Source organism: Acomys minous, assembly GCF_964271855.1.
Source record: "Acomys minous genome assembly, chromosome: 6".
Lineage (NCBI taxonomy): Eukaryota > Metazoa > Chordata > Mammalia > Rodentia > Muridae > Acomys > Acomys minous.
Genome location: NC_140487.1, coordinates 75,739,663 through 75,764,896, shown reverse-complemented (window position 1 = coordinate 75,764,896; position 25,234 = coordinate 75,739,663). Strand labels below are relative to the sequence as shown.

At 39.6% G+C, this 25,234-nt stretch overlaps 1 protein-coding gene across 1 annotated transcript in view; it reads left to right on the top strand.

Moving 5' to 3' along the window:
- MKLN1 (muskelin 1) overlaps positions 1–21,444 on the top strand; it is a 125,908-nt gene extending 104,464 nt beyond the window's left edge. Inside the window, exons 16-18 of the mRNA XM_084786347.1 lie at positions 6,050–6,152; positions 11,966–12,020; positions 21,087–21,444. Coding sequence (XP_084642473.1) covers positions 6,050–6,152; positions 11,966–12,020; positions 21,087–21,208 — 280 coding nt within the window. The 3' untranslated portion in view covers positions 21,209–21,444. The remainder of the gene's footprint in view (positions 1–6,049; positions 6,153–11,965; positions 12,021–21,086) is intronic.
- The last annotated feature ends 3,790 nt before the right edge of the window (positions 21,445–25,234 follow it).

The window sequence follows — 25,234 nt, the reverse complement described above, 5'->3', positions numbered from 1 at the left end:
TTCCGAGACACCCAGAGTTACATAGTAAGACCCTGTCAGCTACTCTTGGTATGACCTAGCTGTGAGATGCAAGTCTCTCATTGCAACTGTCAAAGGAGGTAGTCAAGTGATTGAAGATCCTGGGTTTTGTAAGTGTCTTTTGTAAAGGTCTGTTCTTCAGTTTTGCTTTCTTCCTTCAAAGGAAGATACAAAGTAAGAATACATACAAGTGCTAATATTTTTAAAAGCAAGTGAAAATTTTCAAGTGTTAATAGGAAAAGTATCATCAATCACCAAATAATTGTAAAAGTATGTGATTGATTAGACATTATTTAGTCTTAGCAAGTAGCAAGCCACTAAAAATATAAACACACTTGTTGTTTCAGGTTACTGGCAGTCCTAGATGCTAATAAAAACATGCAGTTTCGAAGCAGGTTATCATTTATTAATTACTGCATGTTAGTACCTGATTTGTAGTTTCATAATTAGAAAGTGGAGTGGGAACTTCCATTGTCATTATCTTGTCAAAGTAGAAAACTGGACAAACGTTTAAATGGCTTATGTAACTCACACGGTCACTCAGCTGAAGTGGTAAAACCGGGGTTTGATCCTGCCCATTCTGACTTCAGAGAGCTCCATGTAATCATATGCATGTGGTATGTATGTGGCTATACATGTATGCATATGTGTGCATTTTTATGTTTTATGTATACGTATTTATGCATTAGGGTTTTGTTTGTTTGTTTGTTTGTTTTTTGAGACAAGGTTTCTCTGTGTAGCCTTGGCTGTCCGGGACTCACTTTGTAGACCAGGCTGGCCTGGAACTCCCAGTGATCCTCCTGCCTCTGCCTCCTGAGTGCTGGGATTAAAGGTGTGTGCCACCACTGCCTGGCTTATGTATTAAGTTTATGTAGAGTATAATTACCTAAAATGTCTATATATGTATAAAGCAAGTCTGTGCTTCTTTTTTAAAAATATGCTTAATTATCTTTCTCAGCTTTCACAAGTTGTACTTTAGAGAAATTAATGCAGAAGCTACTTTGAGGCATCTCTATAAATACATAAGTTTATTTCCTATAGAATCTAAGAAGAGGAGGTCTGACTTTCACAGCTAGGATGACAAGGAACAGAATATGACAAGGAAAGGAATATTAATAAGGTTTAAACTTTGAGGCACTTTTGGGTGGTTGCCAAAATTCATTTCTTAATACTTTAATATTTATTTGTAAGTAAAAGGGCAACATAAATTCAGAAACTACAGTGCTTCCTTCTGCTTCAGATGAAACAACTGGTAGGTAGAAAGCTAAATTTAGCTCTTAAATCCTCAGATGCAGTCCAGAGAAATGACTCAAGCCTTTTATCCCAACACTTAGGAGGCAAATTCAGTGGGTCTATGTGAGTTCTCGGCTAGCCTGGTCTGGTCTATTTGACAAAAAAAAAAAGTAAAACTTTTTTTCTTTTCTTTTTCTTTTTTCTTTCTTTCTTTCTTTCTTTCTTTCTTTCTTTTTTATTTCTTCTTCTTCTTCTTTTGGTTTGGTTTGGGTTTGTTTTGTTTTGTTTTGTTTTGTTTTTTCGAGACATGGTTTCTCTCTGCTATCTTAGCTGTCCTGTCCAAAAAAAATATAAGTAAAATTTTAAAAGACAAAAATAAATATGTATTGGAGGCCCTTTTCCCAACATCAGATAGTAGCCACTGGAACAAATCCTTAAAGCAACCATAAGAAAGGACTGAGATAGCATGTTCCACATGTTTAGGCCGCTGCCATTACTCTTAAGTAGAGTCTGCATAAATGCCAGGCCTTTATACACGCTACATTCTCTCTCAAGGCCTGTGGCTCAAGTTCTGAGATGAGTTAGCCATTCATTTAGACCGGCCCAGAGAATCCCCCCTGACCCTCCACTCTCCGGTTTCCACCTTCCAGCAAGTGTGCACTGCCATTCCAGGCTTGTGACCTCAGCAAGCATGTTACCCACTGAGCTAACTCCCCTGCCTTTCCTTTATATTTAATGAAGAAAGCAATGCCTACAAATAGTAATTTGATATTTAGTTATAGCCTTTACATTTTTATTACATATAGAGTTTATTTAACTGAAAATTAGGAGTCTTATTCCTTTGAGTCAATGAGTGAGTGAAATACCATAAACATGGTTAGTATGCTAACAAGTACAAGAGCCAACCATAAAATGCTGCATGCTATTCTATTTTATGTGTAATTGACTGGTCTCCTTTTCTTTGGATTACATTAGCCTACTAGATATTTTAGGTAATACTGTAATACTATTATAAATTTTATTTCAAAAAGTGCTATGATAGGCTATCAAAATATTCTCCAAAAAGTTACTTTTCATTTCTTCTAATACATAGACTACTCATTTTCCCACAATCATGCGAGCCTAAGATTTTTTTTTAATTGTTACCATTTGTTTTTCAACTTTAAAGATATTTCTGGATCAAGAATATAGCCCATCTGTAGAATACTTTTCCTGGCCCTAGCTTTGGTTCTTAGCATTGCAAAATAGCAACAATAATACTTTTTTTTTCTTGAGAGAGTTTCTCTGTGTAGCCTTAGCTCTTTTGGAATTCATTCTGTAGACCCGGCCAGGCTGGCCTCAGATTCACAGATATCCATCTGTCTCTGCCTCTTGAGAGTTGGGATTAAAGATGAGTGCCACCGAAGACTATAATACTGTTGATGGGCAGATAGGATCATAGTTTGTAAGAAGATTAGAGAGATGTAGTCAAATCAAAGAGAATGAAAATGGATAAATTAAAAAAAGAAAAAAGGAAAGAAAGGAAAGGATCTGCTAAACTTTGAAGTGTTTGGTAGAAGACTATCAGACCTTAACAGTGTGAGATCAATTCATGAAATTGAATTGAAACTGAAAATCAGATTCATCAAACTGAAATTGAAAGGCAGAAAGTTAGTGACCAGCAGTTTGCTCCTGTGGGAAAACAACTGCTAACTCACCTCAGAACTTGAGCCACAAGCCTTGAGAGAGAATGTAGTGTGTATAAAGGCCCGACATTCATGCAGAGTCTACTAGAGTAATGGTAGTGGCCTAAACATGTGGAACATGCTATCTCAGTCCTTTCTTATGGTTGCTTTAAGCACTTGTTCTAGAAGCTAATGTCTGATGTTGGAAAAAGGACCTTGAATACATACTTACTTTTTCTTTTTAAATTTTACTTATTTGTACTGGTTATTGAACCCAGACCCTGTGCATGCCAAGCAAGCATTTTGCCACTGAGCTACATCCCAAGATAATAATATACATTATTCTTTATTATTCTTTTATACTATGTTGCCTATTATGACCTCTCTGGAGGTCACTTGTGGAATGGTAAAAGCAGCCAGCCACATAGAGTCTTTAGAAGCACTAATAAAAGTGTTTATTTCAAAAATACTTACTGAGCACCTATGTGTAGCAGATACGGTTCTGACCTCTGAGAGTATATCAGTGAGGAGAACAAAAACTCCTGCCCTCAAGTGTCTTCCCTTACAAATGAAGTCTAACAGTAAGTTTATGCTAGGTAGTAGGAATTGGGTAAAAACAAAACATATCAAAGGATGTTTGTCCTACTTATGAGGGAGCTGAGGGTATTCTTTGCAGTAAAAATGAGTGATTTTTTTTTTTAAGTTTCCATCCAAAGACTAGAAATAAGTACTTACTGAAAATTGCTATTTAAGGTGGAAATGTCCCAGCCAGGTAATAGACAGGGCTCTCGAGTTAAAGGTGTGTCCATGCTTCAGTTATGTGAGGACTGTGTGCAGAAGTGGAAGGAGGAAAGTGAAAGTACCAGATGAGGCTGGAGAGACAGAGATGGGGACAAATGGTGAAAGGCCTCCAGCTGTTACTGTGAGGAAATAGGAGTTAGAAATTTTCAAAGATGAGTGACACATTCAGACTTATCAAAAACAGAGTAAAGTTTCTACATTGAGAAAGCTAAGTTCAGTTTGGGACGCTTTTACACGTTGTGGACATCATCTGTGATCATTTCAGGAGATGTATTGACCTGACAGAGCATCATCTAGTCATCGGCAGAGAGGGAGAGTGCAGAATGGGAAGAGCAGAAAGGATGTCGGGGTTCTCTGTCTGCAGGCACAACACAGGGGAGACTGAGGTGCACACTGAGGTTCTGGCTGAGCACTGAAGGGTCTGCGAGTACAAGTTTGGATGTTTTTGGTGTGGATACAAGACAAAAAGGTGTCAAGGGGCGTTGTCTACTCCTAATTCAAATGGAAAGTAGAAGGGCCATTTTAAATGTTGAAAACATGTAGATCTTTTCTTTTGTTAACTTTCATTAAATTTAAGAGTTTGCTTTATTGATGTATGTTTGTTTCTTCAAAGTAGCTAATGCATTTTGACAGAAATGTCATACTAGTTAAAGTATAGATTTTGAGGAAAAGAAGGATCTTGTGTACCAAGGATATAAATAAAGTATCTCCATTAGTTTTTCATATATTATTCATCTTCTAAACTTGATTCTATAGCATTAAAATCATGTTTAGCAACAGGGAAGAACTGTTAGTTAAACACAGTTCTAGACTACAGAAACCAATTTCAGAAACACTTTTTAAAGTTAAGAGAAGCCTAGCGTGGAAACAACAAAACCCACAAACAAGAGGGAAGACATAAGTTCTAGGAAACTGATTTTAAAAAACAGAAACTGAACTTGATAGAATGGAGAGTGAATTTGGGTTTGTCTCACGTCAGGATTGGGGTATGCATAGGATACTGCAGTTGATACCATTATTTTAGCTGTAGCCCAGACATAAAGGCACCATCTCTGCATTTTAGTCATGAGGTCTTGTTTGCTTCGTTGTCTCCTCGTGGTCAACTGGCTCCCTCTGATTTTGTTTTCCTGAGGCCTCAGAGCCTAGGTAGGTAGATAGGCAGGTAGGCAGGTGGGCTGGCTGATTAACTATTTTATGGCTTCAACTTTTTTCCTTTTTCTGTCTGCTTTTTATATGCCCTTATAGATCCATCTTTTGGTGCTCTTAAGAGAGAGAAAGTTCAGAGAGATGGCTTAGAGGTTAAGAGCACCCGCAGTTCTTTAAAGGTCATGGGTTCAATTCCTAGCAACCACACGGTAGCTCACAACCATCTGTACTGGAATGAGATCTGGTGCCCTCTTCTGGCCTGCTGGCTCACATGCAGGCAGAATAATTTATAAGTAATATATAAATAGATCTTTTTTAAAAATCAGTTTTGGGTGAGCAGTGGTGGTAGCTACCTTTAATGCCAGCACTTGGGAGGCAGAAGCAGGAGGATCTCTAAGTTCAAAACCTGGTCTACAGAGTGAGTTCCCGGACAGCCAGGGCTTTACAGGGGCCCGGGGAGGGGGGGAGGAGAGTTGACCTGTGTTGATGAGCATGTGTCATACTTGGGACTGCTGTCTGTATTTCTAATTCCAGGGGACCTGCTGCCCTCTTCTCGCCTCTCTGGGCACCAGGCATGCATTTGGTGTACAGATACACATGCAGGCAGAAAACTCATACACATTTTTTTTTTTAACGAAGAAAGTTTTTTTTTAAGTGCCTTATTCATTTCAGCTTCCAAAGTGTATTAAGAACTTACATCAGATCTAGTCTGGGAGTCTAGGAAACAGTGTTAGCCTGTGACCACTCGGTTTTGATGTAACACATTGGAACCTTTTAAAGTTGTTACGTAAGTGTGTGTGCACTCACTACAGTATGTGTGTGAGCCGTAGAGGACAGCTTAGGGCAATCGGTTCAGAGGATTAAACTCTGCTCACTAACTGGAGTGGCAGGGACCTACCTGCCGAGGCATCTTGCCAGCCTGCACATCACTGCGCCATAAGGAAGGGCAAGAAGTGCAGCCACACACTTCCTGGCAGCACAGCTGTCTGCGCAGTATGGTGTTGCGTCTCTACAGAGTTGACATCTATACTGGCTTGGCGGCATAGAAGAATTCTTACTGTGGGTGCTCAAACACAAGTTTGCTTTAGATATCCAGGATTGCTCATCTAAGCAGTATACCTCGCTTCAAGTCGTAAAGGCATTTCTTACAACTCAAGTAAGTATTTACCTTGTTTTGTATTTTCTAGGTTTGAAGAAAAGGCCCAAATGGATCCTCTTAGTGCTCTGAAGTATTTACAGAATGATCTTTATATAACTGTGGATCATTCGGACCCAGAAGAGACAAAAGAGGTAAAGAAAGATGGGAGTAAAATTCAAAAATAGAATATTATTTTAAATGCTTTTCTGGTTTAAATGCTTGAAGAAAATAGGATACCTTGATCTTAAGGATAATAAAATGGGTGAAATAAAAAGTGAGCAGACAAAACCAGGTGTGGCACTGCATGCATGCACTCTAGCATTGAGAAAATTGAGGCAGGAGGATCACTAATTAAAGGCTAGCCTAAGTCACAAGGCATCTCATAACACCCTCTATCCAAAGAAAAAGAAATTGAATAGGCATATTTGATTCATTCAAAACCAATTTTTAGGCCGAGCATGGTAGCGCACGCCTTTAATCCCAGCACTCAGGAGGCAGAGGCAGGAGGATCACTGTGAATTCGAGGGCAGCCTGGTCTACGGAAGTGAGTCTAGGACAGTCAAGTCTACACAGAAAAGCCTTATCTTGAAAAACAAAATAATAATAATAATAATAATCATCATCATCATCATCATCATCATCATCATCATCATCTTAGCTTTCATAGATCATCAAAGATTACATATAATAGTTAAATATACACTTTTCTTTGGTGTTCAGGCTTTCTTAAGAGAGGGGAATAAAACTTCCCTTCATATGGAGAAGATGTAGAGAAAGAGAGGTTGGTAGGGTTTGTTTGTTTGTTTGTTTGTTTGTTTGTTTTGTTTTAAGATTTATTATTTATTTATTTTGTGTATATGAGTGCTTTATCTGCATGTACACCTGCAGGCCAGAAGAGGGCATCAGATCCCATTATAGATGGTTGTGAGCCACCATGTGGTTGCTGGAAATTGAACTCAGGACCTCTGGAAGAGCAGGTGGTGCTCTTAACCACTGAGCCATCTCTCCAGCCCGGTTGGTAGATTTAGAATACTTGGAGTGTCAGTATTTATTTGTAAGAAGGTTCCTGCAGTATTACTTGACTATCTACTAACCTCACTCAACTAATTCCAAGCTTGAGAATGAGTCTCAGGGCTTTATTCCATGAAGTAGAAGCAAATGTTTGACACTATTTCTGTTCTTAGAGGCACATTTGCCTATCTGGTGTGTGACCATGTATGCCCTGTCTCTTATGTTCTCTTTCCAGCAGCTTTGCCTGCAGTGTCCTTGTTTCTTTAGCAGTAGCTGAGCAGCAGTCATCCTGCCTTTCCGCTCCCAGCTGGTGCTAACGGGTTAAGCTCTGTCCTTACACCTGCTTCCTTGTTCAGGCTGCCTTGCTTTGCTTTGTAACTGCAATATCCAGCATTTTTCTCTGTTCAGTATTGACATGGATTTTGATTTAATATCAGATTCTTCCAGGCAGCAGGATCATTGTATTTTAAGGCAATAAAACCTGCATGTCTTCCATACCAAAACAAAGAGATACTCTCTGTATGAAAATAAGTTATGCCTTTCTCCCTCAGTACTGGTTGCAGTTCTTCCCTGGGTGTAGAGTTAGCAAATTACAATTTGGAGGCCTCTGTTTGGGCACAGTATGTTGCTTTTCTTTGCGTGTATGCCTGATTCATGATACCATCTGAAATGTGGGAAATAATTGCTGACAAGCAGAATATGTGTGGTTTAATCTGCCATGATTCATTATACCATGTAGATAAGAGAACACATTAGTGGCCATTTTTGTTGTACCACGCTTTCGAGAGGTTGAGATAGATTTCCTTGGATTTTCTCTCCATGTTCTATATAAAATGGCCGTAACTGGACATGCTTATTTTCCCCTTATTTTTAAAAATGAGACTGAAACAAAATATTTCAGAGTAAGTAATTTCAGCTGTAGGAGCTGTAAGTAGGTCAAATAAAACAGTTTGTTCTTAGAGCTAATAGGAAAAATCAGGACAGGGAGCTATTGCAAATTCAGACATAGCCACTTTAAAGTATTGGTAACTGGTTCTGTGTGATACAGGTCTACTGCATTGCCTAAAGCTTAAGCAAGAGTTGTTCAGCCCTAGAAGTTAGTGAGGTGGTATGTGCTTGTGAACATTAGGTCATCTCTAAACTTCAGACTGTACCCTTACCCTCTCTTCTGTCTGCATGGACAACAAAACACAGGAGACACTTGACATTGGGAACACTGCCTCCATGAGACATTTAAACTACTTTATAATCCAAAACTCTGTGTGATTTTTTTCCCCCCATTTGGTTGCTTTCCACATTTTCTCATTATTAACTTCTCATTAACCGAAAGTCCTTTGTGTGTCCTGAGTAGACATGGCAATCACAGTGTCATGTAGCCATCACTCTGTCACCACTGGGTCAGGGCACTGGCAGGTGCTTGCCTTGATCACTCTGTCATCCCTGGGTCAGGGCACTGGCAGATGCCTGCCGTGATGAGCCAAGCATGCTGCTTTGTTGTCTTCAGTTCCAGAACATTGCTTCTGAATTGGTGATGAACTTTCAATAAACTGTATAAAAATTATATTGAGCCCATGCTTTTGTAAATAATCTCCTCAGTATCCCTAGGGTTTTTTTTTGGGGGGGGGGTTGTTTTTGTTTTTGTTTTTTTAACTAATAAGATGTAGTAGTTCACAAACAGCCACCAAAAGAACAAAAAACAAACAAACAAACAAATCATGAAAAGGCGACAGAATCAGCTGGTGAGAGAGGACCAAGAAAGATTGTGTGTGTGTATATTATATATATTATATATGTGTATGAAATGTCATGATAAAACCTGTTGTGTGTTTTTTTTTCCTAGAAAAGGCTTGAGAAAAAAAGCTCCAAAATCAAAAACCACAATTTTCATAAAGGACATTATAATAAAGGAGTGGGAAAAACAAGTTGTCAACTATTATACCACACTCTGTACTAATTATACAGTTATATTTTATTCTTCCAAAATATTGTTCTCATTCATTTAATAGCTATGTATTGATCTCTTACACGATGCCAGACATTCTTGGCATAGGAAATATATTTGTAAACAGAACAAGATCCTTGCCCAGAAGGTGCTAGCATCCTATTAAGGGAGATAATAATGCCGGGCGTGGTGGCACACGCCTTTAATCCCAGCACTCAGGAGGCAGAGGCAGGTGGATCGCTGTGAGTTGGAGCCTGGTATACAAAGTGAATCCAGGACAGCCAAGGCTACACAGAGAAACCCTGTCTCAAACTGCCCCCTAAAGGGGAGATAATAAACATATTAAGTAAGCAGTTACATAATTTATTATAATTTGGTTGGTAGTATGGAAGGATAGCGCTATAAGAAGAGTAAAGGAACAGGAAATTTCCGCATTTGGAAGGTGAGGGCAGGAGATTCTAGCATTCCAGGTCATTCTCAGCAGCACTGTGCGCTCAAAGCCAGCCTGGTCTGCGTAAGACGCTGTGTCAGAAAGCCTGTGGCAAGACATTGGCATAAAGAGGACCGTATTTATGTGGGTAAGAAAGAATTGGTGTAATTAAAGTCTAAAATGGGCTCATCATAATAGGCCTCAGTAGAAACTAGATTTGCACAAGGAATTGAAGGATATGTGGAGTTGTCTGAGGAGAGTGCGTAGTGAAGATAATTCCTGACAGCTGGAGCAGAGACCCAGGGAGCATTCAGGGCATGGTTAAGGAGGTTGGCAAGGTGCCCATGTTAACGGGTGGGAGCAGTGGGGATAGAGAAGGGTGCGCAGAGGCTGGGGAAGTGCACGGTGACTGACTTCATAAGCCTGGTTAGGACTGCTTAGCTTTTACTTGGAATGATTGAGCAGTCGGTTCCAGATATGCGCACAGGATGACAAGATCTTGTATTCTAATTAGACCATTCTGACTGCCGTGTTGAGGAAAGACTAAGGGAACAAGCATAGAGCCAGGAGGCCCACGAGAGAGGTGGAGACATCGACACAGTGCGTTAATGGTAGTCCAGATCCCAGGAGGAGCAGCAGGATGGTAAGAAGTAAGACTAGATTGCAGAGTTAAAGGCAGAGTGGACACATGGTGACCTACATGGAGATTAAAAGACGGGAGTTGAAAGGTTTTAGCCTGGAAAGATAGACTTATCATCAGCAGAAGAAAAAAGAAAGCTCTGGGTGTAGCTTTGTGTGTGTGTGGAGTTGGTAGGGGCTCCTGAGATAGCCTGATTTGCATATGTCCACTTTGAAATGACTGTGAGACAACCATCTTGAGTTAAGTAGGTGAAGGTTGGACATTTGAGAAAATTGAGGCCAAGGTCTGTAATATAATTGGGTATTGATTAAAAGTCTAGGATAGTATGTATCAGTTCAGTTTTCTTTGTAAGTTTGTTAAAAGAACAGATTTCTCTGGAACTTCTCCGTAAGGAATCAATGAAGTTTATTATTCATTTTAGGAGTTAGAAAAGAGAAACTCAAGATTAAATAGATTATTAATGAAATAGAAAACATACTATAGAAATAAAGTATAAGTATGATTGTGGTTCTTTAAAAAAAATAAAATGGATAACCCCTTAACAAGATTCATAAAGAAAAAATTGAAAACCTAAACCATCAACAATACATGAAAAGTAAAGTCACTATAACCCCAGCAATATGAAAAGAGTAACAAAAAGATACATTAAAAATCTTGTCAGCACATTTGAGGAACTTATGAAATGGACAGATTAAAGATGTAATTTACTAAAACTGGAATAAGAAGAAATGTGACCTTAAAGAGCCCCACAATCATTACATAGTTAAGTTTGGGTTTTGTATTTTTGTTTTTGTTTTGTTTTGTTTTGTTTTTGTCGAGACAGGGTTTCTCTTGTAGCCTTGGCTGTCCTGGACTCACTTTGTAAACCAGGCTGGCCTCGAACTCACAGAGATCTGCCTGCCTCTGGATTAAAGGTGTGCGCCACCACCACCTGGCTGACAGTTAGGTCTGTAAAGAGAAATGTTTCAGCAGAATACTCCAGCCCCAATGTCTCTATCAGTAGTAAGAAACAAAATTATAATTCTACATAAACTCTCAGAAATGAGATGAAGATAATTCCTAAATCTTTATGTGAATCTTGCATAATTCTTCTGTGAGAGCTAAGCAAAGATATCAAGATATATATATATATGAATATGAGAGAGAGAGCACACCAGACTGACTGGGACTGGGGAGATTACTACCAGCAGATAAGAGGACTGACTGCTCTTCCAGAGGACCTGGGTTCAATTCCCAGCACCCAGATGGTGGCTCACAACCATATGTAACTCCAGTTTGAGGGCATCCAACATCCTCCTCTGGCCTCCATGAGCAAAGACGCTAACATGGTTCATAGATAGACATGTAACATACACATAAAATAGTAAAAAACAATTTAAGAAAAGAAAGGTAAGTCTGGAATATTTGTCCCCCCTTGGACTTCTAAAAGACAACTAACTGAGCCTTACTAATATTAGTGTGCAGAAATTATCTGAAATTTTAAAGACATCCTAGCAGATTGAGATAGGAGAAATGAGTTTAAAGCTAGCCTGGGCTACACAGTGAAAATATTGTTTAAAAACATAAATTGGAGAATGCTGGGTGGTGTGGTGACACACGCCTTTAATCCCAGCACTTGGGAGGCAGAGGCAGGTGGATCACTGTGAGTTTGAGGCCAGCCTGGTCTACAAAGCGAGTCTAGGACAGCCAAGGGTACACAGAGAACCCTTGTCTCAGAAGACCAAAAAAGAAAGAAAAGAAAAAGAAAGAAGGAAGTGTAGAGACCAACATGTTTTTTAAAATCTGAATGTGAGGGTTTTGTTTTGTTCTGTTTTTTGTTGTTGTTTTCCAATATTTGGTGATTAGATCTGTGTAATACATCCATAAAAACTAATAAATAAAAATTTTCAGACGTTGTTTTCTTGTGTGCTATCCTGCTAATTTGCTTTGTGTTTCTTTACAGTTTCAACTTCTAGCCTCAGCTCTGTTCAAATCTGGCTCAGATTTCACAGCTCTAGGTAAGTGTGTCTGCAGTTTATCTTGTTGCTCTAACATTTGGTTGGATTTTGGTCTCCTGTATGGAACATTAGGTGAGATGTGTATTCAAACACGTGCATGCAATTTCTGATAGCTGCTAAAAGGATAATTCTCAGGCATATTGGCCAGTTCCTGCGTGCAGTTCACAGTTCCTATGCCGTTTGATGCAGGCAATAGAAGCATGATCAAACAAACTGTGGCAATCTTTGCAGCGCTGCTTTGCAAATCCACACTTGCTTGGGTGGGTGGGCTTTTTCTTCTTGTTCTTTGGGGAGTTGATTGGTTTTGGGAGTTGGTAAGTGGAGTGGGGAATGAAATGTTTTTAAAATGAAGAAAATAAAATTATCTCCTATTTAAAAATTGTTCTTTCATTGTTATTGAAACAATTCCTCAACTTCCCTTTAAAAATTTTTCCCCTCAAACTTCTCAGGTATTAATCTTCATTAAGAAATACTCTTACATAGTATTAATGAGTTACTTGGGGGGGGGGAAATGTTGTTACTAGAGATTGCATGGCATTAATGAATAGTTAAAGTAACTGATTTTTAGAGCCCCAATAGAACAAGAAATGCTCACAAAAGTTGAAAATTGATTACATGAAGTCAAATAGCATTTACACAGCAAAAGACTGTCGGCATAGTAAATAGCTTGTTGAATCTGTGGATATCTTTGCCAGCAATACTTAAGGTAGCTAGAATATATAAAGAAAATTTAAGTACACATACACAAAAATTTAAATAAATGAATGAATTAACCACACCAATCAATAGCTGGGCCAATGACCTGAATGAACAGTCCGTCCGTCCGTCCGTCCGTGTCCCCCGCCCCCCGCCCCCCAAAAAAAATTGCAAATGGCCAGTGCCTGTTTTTTGTTTTGTTTTGTTTTGTTTTTTTGTTTTTTTTAATGTTTTCAAGGGGTCGGAGAGATGGCTCAGCAATAAGGAGCACTGGCTGCTCTTCCAGAGGACCTCGGTTCAATTCTCAGCACCCACAAGGCAGTTTACAACTGTCTGTAATCCCTGTTCGAGGGGATCTGACACCCTCACACAGACATGCAGTCGAAACATCAGTGTACATAACATAAAATAAATAAATTTTTTAAAATTTCAATACAGTTAGCCATCAGAGAACTGCAAATAAGAACCATGTTGAGACTCCGATTCACTGCAGTCTTCAGAATGGCTCTCCTTGAGGAAACATGACAACAAACTCTTGCTAGTGTTAGTTTTAAAAATGTATGTGTGTTGCAGTTTCTTTCTTAATCTGGCTAGCATCCAAATCATTGAGACTGGACCATTATATTTATTGGACATGCAGCTAATACTCTGTTCTTAACCCTCTAAACTAATCTGGCTTCTTTGCCAAAATCCCCTAAGTACTTGAATTCTGTGGCTTGCTCTGTCCCAGCTGCTGTGTCCTCCTGTCTCTTGGACCTCTGCCTGTGGCTGAATCCCCACTCCCCTGCCTCTTCTCCCTTGACTGGCAGGAAGTCCAGCCATGTTCTTTCCCCTACTTAGTGACTGGTGGTTAAGCTGTTTTATTGACATATCAGGGAACAGTTGGGGAGCAGATTCTCAGAACAAGGATTGCAGCAAGTTATGTGGGCCACAGAAATGAGTGTTTAATCTTTACACAGTACACAATGCCTACAATCTCCAGCAAAGGGTGTGAGGGAAAGGGGATCCTGTTTCACTATTGGTGGGGATGCACCAATAGTGCAGCGATTATGAAAAGCAATGTGGTAGTTTCTCAGAAAACTAGTTGTAAAAAATAGAACTATGATATGATGCAGCTACATCATTCCTGGACATGTATCCAAAAGACTGTTTCCACCACAGAAACACTTGCATCTCTTTTTCATTGCTACTCTCTTCACAAGGAAATCTCTATCAACACATGAATAATAACAGATGAATAATAAAAATGTGGTCCGTGCACACATGGAAATTTTTAAAAAAGATTTTATTTATTTATTTTATGTATGAGTGCTCTCTCTGCATGTACACCTGTGTGCCAGAAGAAAGCATCAGAGTCCAGTATAGGTGGTTGTGAGCCACCATGTGGGTGCTGGGAATTGAACTCAGGACCTCTGCAAGAGTAGCCAGTGCTCTTAACCACTGAGCCATCTCTCCAGCCCCACATGTAGAATTTTAATCATCGATAAGGAAAAATGAAATTTGCAATAAAATAAGTGGAATTAGAAAATGTTATACTAAGTGAGGTAGCTCAGAGAGGTAAGCCCTAAGTTTGTCCTATACAGAATATAGGTTTTAAATGTCATGTGTATTTATTTATGGAAGAGTAAATGTAGGAAGAGGCCAGATAACTAAAAAGGAACAGCCAGAGGAGAAAAAGGATGTAGAGAGGGAGGTGGGAAGTAAGAGAAAACATGTGATATAAAAATTGAAGGGGAAATTATGGGAGCACAAGGGCACACACAGCACAGGCAGGGAACACGGGCAAGAAGTGCATGAGAGGAGTAAACAGGCAGGTGATCAGCTAAAGCTAAGACTATATCAGAACACACACACACACACGCACACACACACACACAAAGCAGCTAAACTATGCTAGTATAAACATAAGTCTAAAGCTGGGCACAATGGTGCACACCTGTAATCCTAGCACTTGGGAGGCAGAGGCCGGTGGATCACTGTGAGTTCAAGGCCAGCCTGGTCTACAAAGCAAGTCCAGGACAGCTACACAGAAAAACCCTATCTCAAAAAACAAAAAGAAACAAGTCTGATGAGACTGTAGAAATTCTAGAACCCAGAATTTTATATTGGTAAATTTGCAAGGATATTTTTTTGTTACGACAACACATGATAGGTAGCTTCAGTCTTTTATCTGCACTGTAATTTTTTAGTTCCACGCTAGCCTAGGACTCAAGATTCTTTTGAGTCAGAGAGTAATCTTTGTAACAAGAGAAACTTTAGCTCTGAGCTTTGCCTTATAAAATGTAATTGTACATGAGTACATACTAACCCTGTTGATGGCAGTACTGTTAGTATTTGCACAAGAATTGTACTGTATTGCTCTCTTATTTGGAGTCAAATGACTCCTTGATTATGTTAATTTAATTTCTAAATTGGTGGTGTTTTTTGTTTGCTAAAGACAAATGATTCTCAGAAGAAGAAAAAAAACAAAACCATACACTGTGTGATTTTGGTTCTGTTCCTTGGGGTGGAAAAGAATAACAATGTTCCTTGAGATTTTGCCCTCCTTTTTCTGTAGCAAATAATTGAGGCATTTCTAACAATTAAGGTAATTTGGTGTTTATTTCTAGCTCTAGAATAACATGAGATCACTATGGTAAGATAGGAAACTGACAGGAAAAAAATATATATATATATATATAAACTGGCAGTCCCCAAACCCAGACTATGTTGGACTCCACAAGCTAAATTAGCAGGCGCTATAAAATATGTATTTAGGCTACAAAACATCAAAGCCTTGTCCTGAATAGAGAAATTAGATACAAACATTGCTAGAAAGCTCATGTCTTTCAGAATTTTACCCTTTGAAGCAGACATAGGGATACCCAAATTGTGACCCTGCCATTCATTTGAAAGTTTGTGCCTTGATATGTATAGATACCACCGTCTGGGGCCATTATTCTTATTTCTTGATGGGCAGCACTAAACTACTTTTGGTTGATGTTTAGCCATTAAAACAAGAATTTGACAGTGATTAAATGGGTTAGGATTGTGTCAGCAAATATTTTAGCTTAATTCCTGTCTCCTGTTTCTGCCCTGCTTCCTGCCAGAAGACATTTTGTAAGAACAATTTGTTTTCCTTGGAGTATAAACAAAGCTTATTCCTAGTAGATCTCATATCTTTGGAGCAGTTATTGTCTTTTCAAGGGTAGTACAGGGTGGTAGAAGTGAGAGAGATGGCCATGAGGAGCAAGAGGCTTGGAGTCAGTGCCACCTTTGTCTGTAGCCATGCTGCCTCTGTGTGCTGTATCAGCGGGTGTACTGGACTCCTGCCTTCTCACATGTATTGAAAAAGAAAATACTAGGGCTGGAGAGATGGCTCAGAGGTTAAGAGCACTGGCTGCTCTTCCAAAGGTCCTGAGTTCAATGCCTAGCAACCACGTGGTGGCTCACAACCATCTATAATGAGATCTGGTGCCCTCTTCTGCTGTACATACAGGCAAAACACTGTGTATATATGATAAATAAATACTGACTACATTAAGCGTAAGGGTCTCCTTACACAGCTTTCCAATCTGCTCGACTTGTGTCTACCCAACACTATTTGTAAAGAGACACGTTGATATATTTGATTCTGACTATTCAAAATAATTATGTTTTATAACCCACAGGGACAGTGAATTAGTCACTGCTCTCGTGGGAAATTCAGAGAATTGGGTTTCTGTGAGCCTCTCCAACAGATTACTGCATAACATTGATTCCTGGGTATTTCTGTTTGATGCCTCCTTATTTAGTATACATTATATATTCATTAACGTTAAACTTATGGTAAAAGTTCTTACTTGAATGAAGGTTGTTTAACCTGTTGTCCTTGAGAAACACTAGACGTCATTGGTCTACAGCTCAGGGCCACACTAAATAGTGGAGTCGCTGTGAAATAGCACAGATTTTGAAAAATATGCATTCAAGCAGAACATGTGAGGATAGCTATGTTTGGTATGAGACCTGAAGCAAGAAGGCAGACTGTAGCTGGGGAGGTGCTTATGGCAACCCAAGTAGTGTGCCATTCCTCACATGTCTATAAATATTCACCAAAGTGCCAGAAGTCTTGATTGTGGAATTACAAATAAATTTCAGTGATTAGGTAACTTTATAAGTATGAAATCTTTAAATAATCAAGATTTTCTATAAATGTGCATATATAAGTATATGGTTTTGAATATAGTGGTTTTGTTACATAGTGTAAAAAGGTACTCTACAGCATATTTAATTGTATGGCTTTGAAGTATTTTTATGAAACTGCTAAATCTGCTCTGTCCTTATGAAGGAATGGATATTAGGGACCCTCCATAGTTGAACACCATCTGATGGTTGTATAAGTATCAATTTTCTTATTGGTAAATAGTGATGAAAGTAGAGAAACTTCTGCGGATCAATTGAGCATGACGCATTGGCCTACACACTCAGTAAATGCAGTAAGAGTAAGTAGATGGACTCCAGAGCCTCCTCACCCACTGTCTGTGCGACCTAGTGAAACTGCTACATCTCCTAAGTGATTTTAAGAATGGAATTTATATGTACAGGCCTAGAAAAGATACACTGGCCGCTAGTGTAACTGATTTTATATTTTTCAAATAATTTGCTACTACAGAGAATTATGGCTCCTTCGGAAAATGGCTAACGTCAGAGCAGTACTAAGAGTAAGCTTAACTGTGGGTCTCTGCATCTCCACGCTCATGGAGTTCTGTGGAAGAACTGAGGGAGCTGTAGGGGCCCAGGACACCACAAGAAGACCCACAGAGTAAAGCTACGGGGCTCCACCCACAGAGCGTGCATGGGCTGGACCGAGAGCCCCTAAACCTATGTAGCAGATGTGCAGCATGGCCGTCATGTGGGTCCCCTAACAATGGGAGTAGGGGCTGTCTCTGACATTGGGTCCCTTTCCCCTAGCTGGGCTGCCTTGTCTGGCCTCAGCGAGAGAAGATGCATTTAGTTCATCCTGCTGTGATGTGAGGTGCCAGGGTGGCACCTCCCCTTCTCTGAAAAGGAGAGGGGCAATTGGAAAGGAGGGGAACAGGAGGCAGGACTGGGAGGAGAGATGAGAGTGATTAAATAAAAATTTAAAAAAAAATAAGCTTGAACTCTTGTTGTATGGAAAAGTAAAGAAATGCTTAAAAATTGGTGGATATATTTCTTACAGAGATATGAATATAAAAAATGAGTGGTGGTAGTGATGAGTTTAACATTGAACAGGAGAAAAATTCAGGGGTACCTACTGAACCAAACAAATACATTTAGAAAAGAAGATTTAAAAAAGGTCTTTATATCGCATGCCAGTTAGCAACTGTCCAATCAGTCAGAACGTCACAGTGGCTTAGATAAGTGTTCTTTCAGCAGGAACCATCAGTGATTGCTGAATCACAGGGTCTCGGTGTCTTGAAGAACAAGGTATTTATGCAGTGTCACACAGTCTCTCCATGAGCAGGATCTTAATTTAAGAGGTAGAAAGAGAACACGATGAGAGAATTTTGGCATGGTCCCCACTAACTGCATGATCAAAGTTAATATTGTTGATAACGGTCCAAACTGAAAGCCATGCACTTTCTGAGATAATGCACTGAGAAGGGCAGAGTATCACTTCTGTAGTATTCTGCCAAGACTGCATAAGCCAACATCTGGTCATGGTACAGTCAAGACAGTGTTAACCCAAATTTAGCACACACTGTACAACTTCTGTGTATGCTTCAAAAGCAGCCAAGCCATTAGGAGACAGAGAGCTACAGATTGATTTAGATCAAGGAGACTTCAAAACCAAATGCAGTGTGTGAGCTCAGGTTAGAGTTTTAGTTAAGGATAAGTGAATAATAAAAAGATTATTAAAAGGTCAATGTTAAATTTCCTGAGTAATATATAGGGAGGGTGAAGGTGTAGCTCCGTGGTAGAACATGTGCAGGCTTCTAAAGCCACCCCCTAACACACATGTGTAGAACATGTGCAGGCTTCTAAAGCCACCCCTAACACACATGTGCAGGCTTCTAAAGCCACCCCCTAACACACATGTGCAGGCTTCTAAAGCCACCCCCTAACACACATGTGTAGGCTTCTAAAGCCACCCCTAACACACATGTGCAGGCTTCTAAAGCCACCCCCTAACACACATGTGTAGGCTTCTAAAGCCACCCCCTAACACACATGTGCAGGCTTCTAAAGCCACCCCTAACACACATGTGCAGGCTTCTAAAGCCACCCCTAACACACATGTGCAGGCTTCTAAAGCCACCCCTAACACACATGTGCAGGCTTCTAAAGCCACCCCCTAACACACATGTGCAGGCTTCTAAAGCCACCCCTAACACACATGTGCAGGCTTCTAAAGCCACCCCCTAACACACATGTGCAGGCTTCTAAAGCCACCCCCTAACACACATGTGCAGGCTTCTAAAGCCACCCCTAACACACATGTGCAGGGCTGGGCCTGGGGTGGAGGAGGAGGGGGATGGTTAGTCCTGTCAGTGGGTATTCTGTGCTTAGCGGGAATGAGTTGTTAATTCAGGAGTGAGGGTGCTTCCACAAAAAGATTATGAATTGGGCATGCATATATCCACAGGAAAGCACAATGTCAGGCAAGACACTAACAACAGCCTCGGCAAGGGGAAGGGGCTGAATGAATACTCATTGTACTTTTGAAACCTTTTTGTGTTTGAAATGTTTTGAAAGTAAAACAATTTGGAAAATTTAGAAAAGCATAATAAAGAAAAAGGATTATAATCTCACCTTCACAAGTAAGCTTTGTTAGTATTTTGCAATACTTCCTTCTATTCATTTCTGTGAGATGATAGTAGGTTTTATTAAGCTAAGCGCAAAGGAAGAAATATTTTCCTGTCAAACTTAAAGCAACAACAATAATAATTTTTTAAAAAATAAAAAGGAATGAACCATTCTTGAGCCATTATTTATTTCCTTCCAGGAAACTGGTATCCTTGACAATGTTATGTTCTATTTCTATTCTTTACAAGATTAAAAAAAAAAAAATGGATCTGAAACTGTTGAGTGGACTCAGTCCAATTTGCGTTTCCCGTGAACTCTCACAGCGTGGTTCTTTTTCTGATGGCACTCAACAGACGGACGTATCCCAGCCAGCCAATCAGCAATAGGAAATTGCTGGTCACTTCAGTGTTTAATTTGGGGTCTAAAGAGATGGCTCACTGTGTAAGAGCACTGGCTGCTCTTCCTTCCAGAGGTCCCGGGTTCAATCCCCAGCACCCACAGCGTACAGCTGTCTGTAACTCCAGTTCTAGGCACTCTTAACATCCTCACACAGACAGACATGTAGTCAGAACACCAAAGCATGTCTTAACAAATGAAGTATTTAGCTTATATAGTAAAATGTGAAACAGCTGAGATCAGTATAGAAACTGACCAAAATGGGACATTGGTTGATGTGAACTTGAAAATTAAATGTTTGCTGGGTGTAAATGAAGGGAAATACCCTTTGTTTGTTATATTAGCAGTACCCTGCCTTTTAAAAGTGTCTTCTACCCTCTGGGATTTATTTGCATAAAAGTATTTAGTTATTCTCGCTACGTATGCTTAGTAGGGATCCTGTTATATAGTACCATAACAATGGCGTGTGCTAGGGTTCCTACGTGCTGTACATATGTACATTTCTTTCGCATAGTTGTCTGTACTTTGGCTCAATTCTCTCATCGTATGTCCTCCTCTAAAGACCTTGCTGATTTTAGCCTGCTTTCCTAAAGTTCTCTTAATTATGGTTTTGTCAAATTTTTATTACCAAAAACAATTAATGGCACAGAAGCACTAAAGGGACAGGGGGTGGAGTTTCCTTAATCAGGTAGTGGAGGGGTAGTCTACCACAGGAGAGATGAGAAGTCACTTCTAATTACTACACTTGCGATCTTTCTGCTAGGTATTTTCACATAGGTGCATTGGATCTGCACAACAGTCTGTGAAGCAAACAGTGTTCCGCAGATGTACATCTGTGAGGAAATAAGTGTAAATGCCAAGGTAGCCAGTACTGCTGTGCCCTGCCCTCTAGGTCAGCGGTTCTAACCCTGTCAAATGACTGACCCTTTCACAAGGTTCGCCTAAGACCATCAGAAAACACAGATATTTATATTACTTCATAACAGTAGCAAAACTACAGTTACGAAGTAGGAAGGAAAATGATTTTATGGTTGGAGGTCCCCACAACATGAGGAACTGTATTAAAGGGTTAAGACAAACTGCTCTGTCTGTCGTGAGCTGGTAAAGTTCAGCTGGTTTTGAAGCCTGTCTTGATTTTGATTTTCCTGTTGTACATGATGCTGGTTGCACTAAGTTTTCTGTTCTGTGTTGAAGTTTTAAAGTAATACTTTTTTTTTTCTTCACCAGGTTTTTCTGATGTGGATCACACCTATGCTCAGAGAACTCAGCTCTTTGACACCTTAGTAAATTTCTTTCCTGACAGCATGACTCCTCCTAAAGGCAACCTGGTAGACCTCATCACACTGTAAACTGGGGAGTCGAATTGAGGAATTGCTGGGCTCAGAAGTGGAGACAGGAGTCGGAGTTCATTCAGTGTTTGTGTGAGCAGAGGTGACGTCACAGTGACTGAGGACTGCATCAAAGTTTTGAAGGATCCTTATTATCACAAGTTTTAGCCCTCTTCCTTCATACCCAACCTCAATCCCCCTTTCCTTATATTCCTACATTAGGCTAATAAAGCAAAATTGATATACTTCCCATTTAATTATGTATATTTTTCTTTAGCTTTTAATAGTATTAATGAAAATTAGGCTTTTTTATTTTCCTCTCCAGCTTTTTATAGTTTATTTTTAGTTAGGAAAATAGCACTGGTAGACTCAGTGCTGTAGGGATTTGTGGTTTTGCTGTTGAGTTGTTTGGCATTTATTTCCTTTTCCCCTCTCTCTCCCTTTCCTTTTTCCTTTCATCACAACTGTTGTACATGGGGTCACTGGTTTACTTCCTCATTCTTAACAGGTGTGAGGCTCTGTGGCACAGTTGGTGTGTGTTAATGTGACATGTGTGACTGTTGACCTTTCGCTCTGTGGCACAGGTGGTGTGTGTTAATGTGACATGTGTCACTGTTGACTTTTCTTGTATTATATTAAACAGAGAAAGGTTAGAGGGCTTGAATTTATACTTTTTGCCACTAAAAAGTGAGACTCAAGATTGGCCCAGACACCTGATCAAAAATTAATATTTCTGTATTGGTATTTTGTAGTAAATATTACAGCAGCCATTGGCTTCAGATCACAGAAACCTGAACCCACGGCTATCATCCTGAAACATGAAGAGGCTTTCCACAGATGACCATCAGGACAGGGTCTGTGCTGACCGCTGCTCTCATTGACATCTTTGTAGGGAGAGTCATGCAGAATCCACGCTTTCATTCTCTGAGTTCTCTCTCTGTCATAGTTTTACCTGGGAAACTAGTTTGTAGAGTTGTGCTTTCATGTTTTTCTGATGTATTTCCCTGCTGTTTTGAAGAGTAATAGTTTTTGGTTGTCCTTTGACGTACAACTGACAGGCATTTTAATAAGCATGTGGGCCAGGCTTTTTTAAATGGACAAAAAGAAAAAAATATAATACCACGAGTTTTTCATCAGGCAGGAAAGTATAGCAAATTGCCCTTTTAGTTGTTCCATTTTTGTACATACAGGAACAGAGGAGCGTACCTTCCTATTAGCTGTTGTGGGATGTAGCATGAGAACCCCACATTTGGCTAGTTAGTGTTCACATGTGCGCAGCAGTGTGCCATATGCAGCTCCTAAGCCACCATGCTGAAAGCAGAGTCTATAATACCCAAATGCCAGCTGTTACGAGTGAGTGACTATGAAAATGACCTGTGCTTTCAAAATGTGTCAAGTAAAGGAATAAGACTTTGATATATATTTTTTTTCACTCTGTCTTCATGGTTTTACTTTTGAGGATGAATAGGAATATGTTTTTGCCACTTGTAGGAGCAGTGGTGGTTTTCTAGCTTTACAAGCATCCCAGAGCAATCAGTAGTGACTTAATAAACTTGTATCTTGTAAAAAGTATGCCATATAGCTTAGCAGGTGCCACGTTGTATAAACACAGAGTAATCACTTAACTGTACATGTGAGTAAACCCATTCTCTTAAAAGACTTTGCAGTTTCCTAATGTGATTCTCCTGAGTAACAGCCAAGAACAGAAACTGTATCACTAATAGTGTACCCTGGTGGATCCCATTTCGGGAAGACAGGTGCAAGTCAGTGGTTAACAAGAAAACTAACGGGAAACTGCGGCTTAGCACTGCAGACTCTGCCACCTTGACAATACAACCAAACGGACTTCTGCTGCCTGCAGCCTTTGTGTGTCCACGCCCTGTCCCCCTAGGCTTTGTCCTGTCAGTTCCTCAGACTCTATTACTTGGGTGAAATTCATTTCTTGACCTTGGGGTTTTCTTTTTTTTTCCTCTTAATTACTTTTCTCTATTTTTATAATCCCTACTGTAATTCCATCTTCACTCACTTTTGTTTAGTTTGGAATTTTTCATTTTTCAGTATCATGTTTCCATGGTTGATCATAGGCAAATACTTAGAGTAGCTTGAGTGAGATTCTTCCCTGAGGGGTAACGGACATGATGGGCTAGGTCAAGTTGGAGTCTGTGCCTTGGGACAAGGTGGGACACTGCCAGGGATAACTGCAGAATGCCTGGGGTTTGTGCATCCTGGACCAAGATCGACATGTTGCTCACAGTATTCCACAGCAGAACCCTGTTAGAGAGCTTGTATAGATATTTATTTAGTAAAGAATAACAGCAGAATATTATAATTTAAACAATAAAAGTTAGTATTTAAGGAACCAAATCTGTGTGCTTTGCTACTTAAAATTTCTTTCATATTCTAACTTAGTCCCAATTTAAACACTTAGCTGTAGACACATCAGTTGCTGGGGAGCTGTCGGTGGGTTACTCCCGAGCTCCAGCCTCGCCTCCATCCCACTCTGTCCAGCTGAAGAGATGGATGGCTTTCAGTCAGAGAAGCTGAACGTCCTGCAGCTGTTTTCACCTTACATTCTGTAAGAATTTGAATTGCAAGTCACTTCACAAATGCATTTGCATTTCATTTTTGAAGTCACATGAGGCCTTAACTTGGCCAGTTTGTTTGGTTTAGAGTTATGTTTTTACAAAATAATGTAGAGTTGGATTCCAGCGCCTGCGTTAAAGCCACAGATAATGTGAAGCTCTGTCAGTGTCGCCTTGTTTGACATGGTTCCCGTTTCCACTAAAACTTGCCTTTCTGTGTCCAAGGAGTAACAGCTGATGGAAAACATTGCAAAGTTAAGCCAGTGGTTTGTTGTAGTAAGGCATGTCAGATTTAGGGCCCGGTGCTTTGTTTATTTTTAAAAACTATATTGAGTGAAATATGTATTCTCTGTGTAAAGTTGTCAGCTTGCCATTCCACTGGCACACTCCACATCTGCCTTAAAAATGTTATATAGAAAGAGACAGTAACAGTTTCATGAGACAAAATAGACTTAAAATCTGTACACATAAAAGCTAGCTGAGGAACTTAACCGTTTAGTGAGAGATGAAGATTGTTGCTTAATACGTCAAAAAGCACTTAAAAGAATGTTCCTAGGCCAGGTGTGGTGGTGCACGCCTTTAATCCCAGCACTCAGGAGGCAGAGGCAGGTGGATCACTGTGAGTTTGAGGCCAGCCTGGACTAAAACAGGGAGTCCAGGACAGCCAGGACTGTTACACAGAGAAACCCTGTGTTGGAAAACCTTTAAAAAAAAAAAAAAAAAAAGAATGTTCCTGATTGCTATTCTCTGAATTACAGTAAATTTCATGGTAATTATATAAAGAAGTTACCTTGTAATTGTTTTCTTGTGTTGGAAAATTGTGAATCTTTTATTTCCTGAGTAAAACAAGTGTGAAACCTTTAGTGTGACAGTTGGGAATTCCGGTTTGAAGTGACTTCTTGGGTGGAAGTCATGATTGTGTGCACTTGAGACAAAGTCACAAAGCTCTTTTAAAATGCCCTTCCCGACACTTGATTTCTTAAAAATCCTTGTTCAACTACAATCTCATCCCTCTGCAGAAAGTCATACCTGAATTTTCACCGTGTTTTAGCTAGTCTGTGGTGTAGGATGTGCAGGCTCTACAAGAAAAAAAATTCTATAGTTGCTGCGGGTGTGTCATAGAGTCTGAATATGATAGTATTTACAGGTTAAGCCGTTGGACTCTTTCATGCAATTTTTTCTGTATTAGGCAAATAATACTAATTTTTATATGTGGGTTTTTTTTTTAACTATGGGTTTAATCTCTCTAATTTGTCTTAATGTTGAAATGACTTGGCTATCCAAAGCTTCTAGTATACTGTATATGTCAGGTATATATATATATATATATATATATATATATATATATATATATATATATATATATATATCTTCTATATATAGGTGTGTCAGTTGAAGGTCAGAATTTCCATGTTGTTGAAATTACATGTAGCTGACTAGTACAGCTGAAGACATGGATACTTTG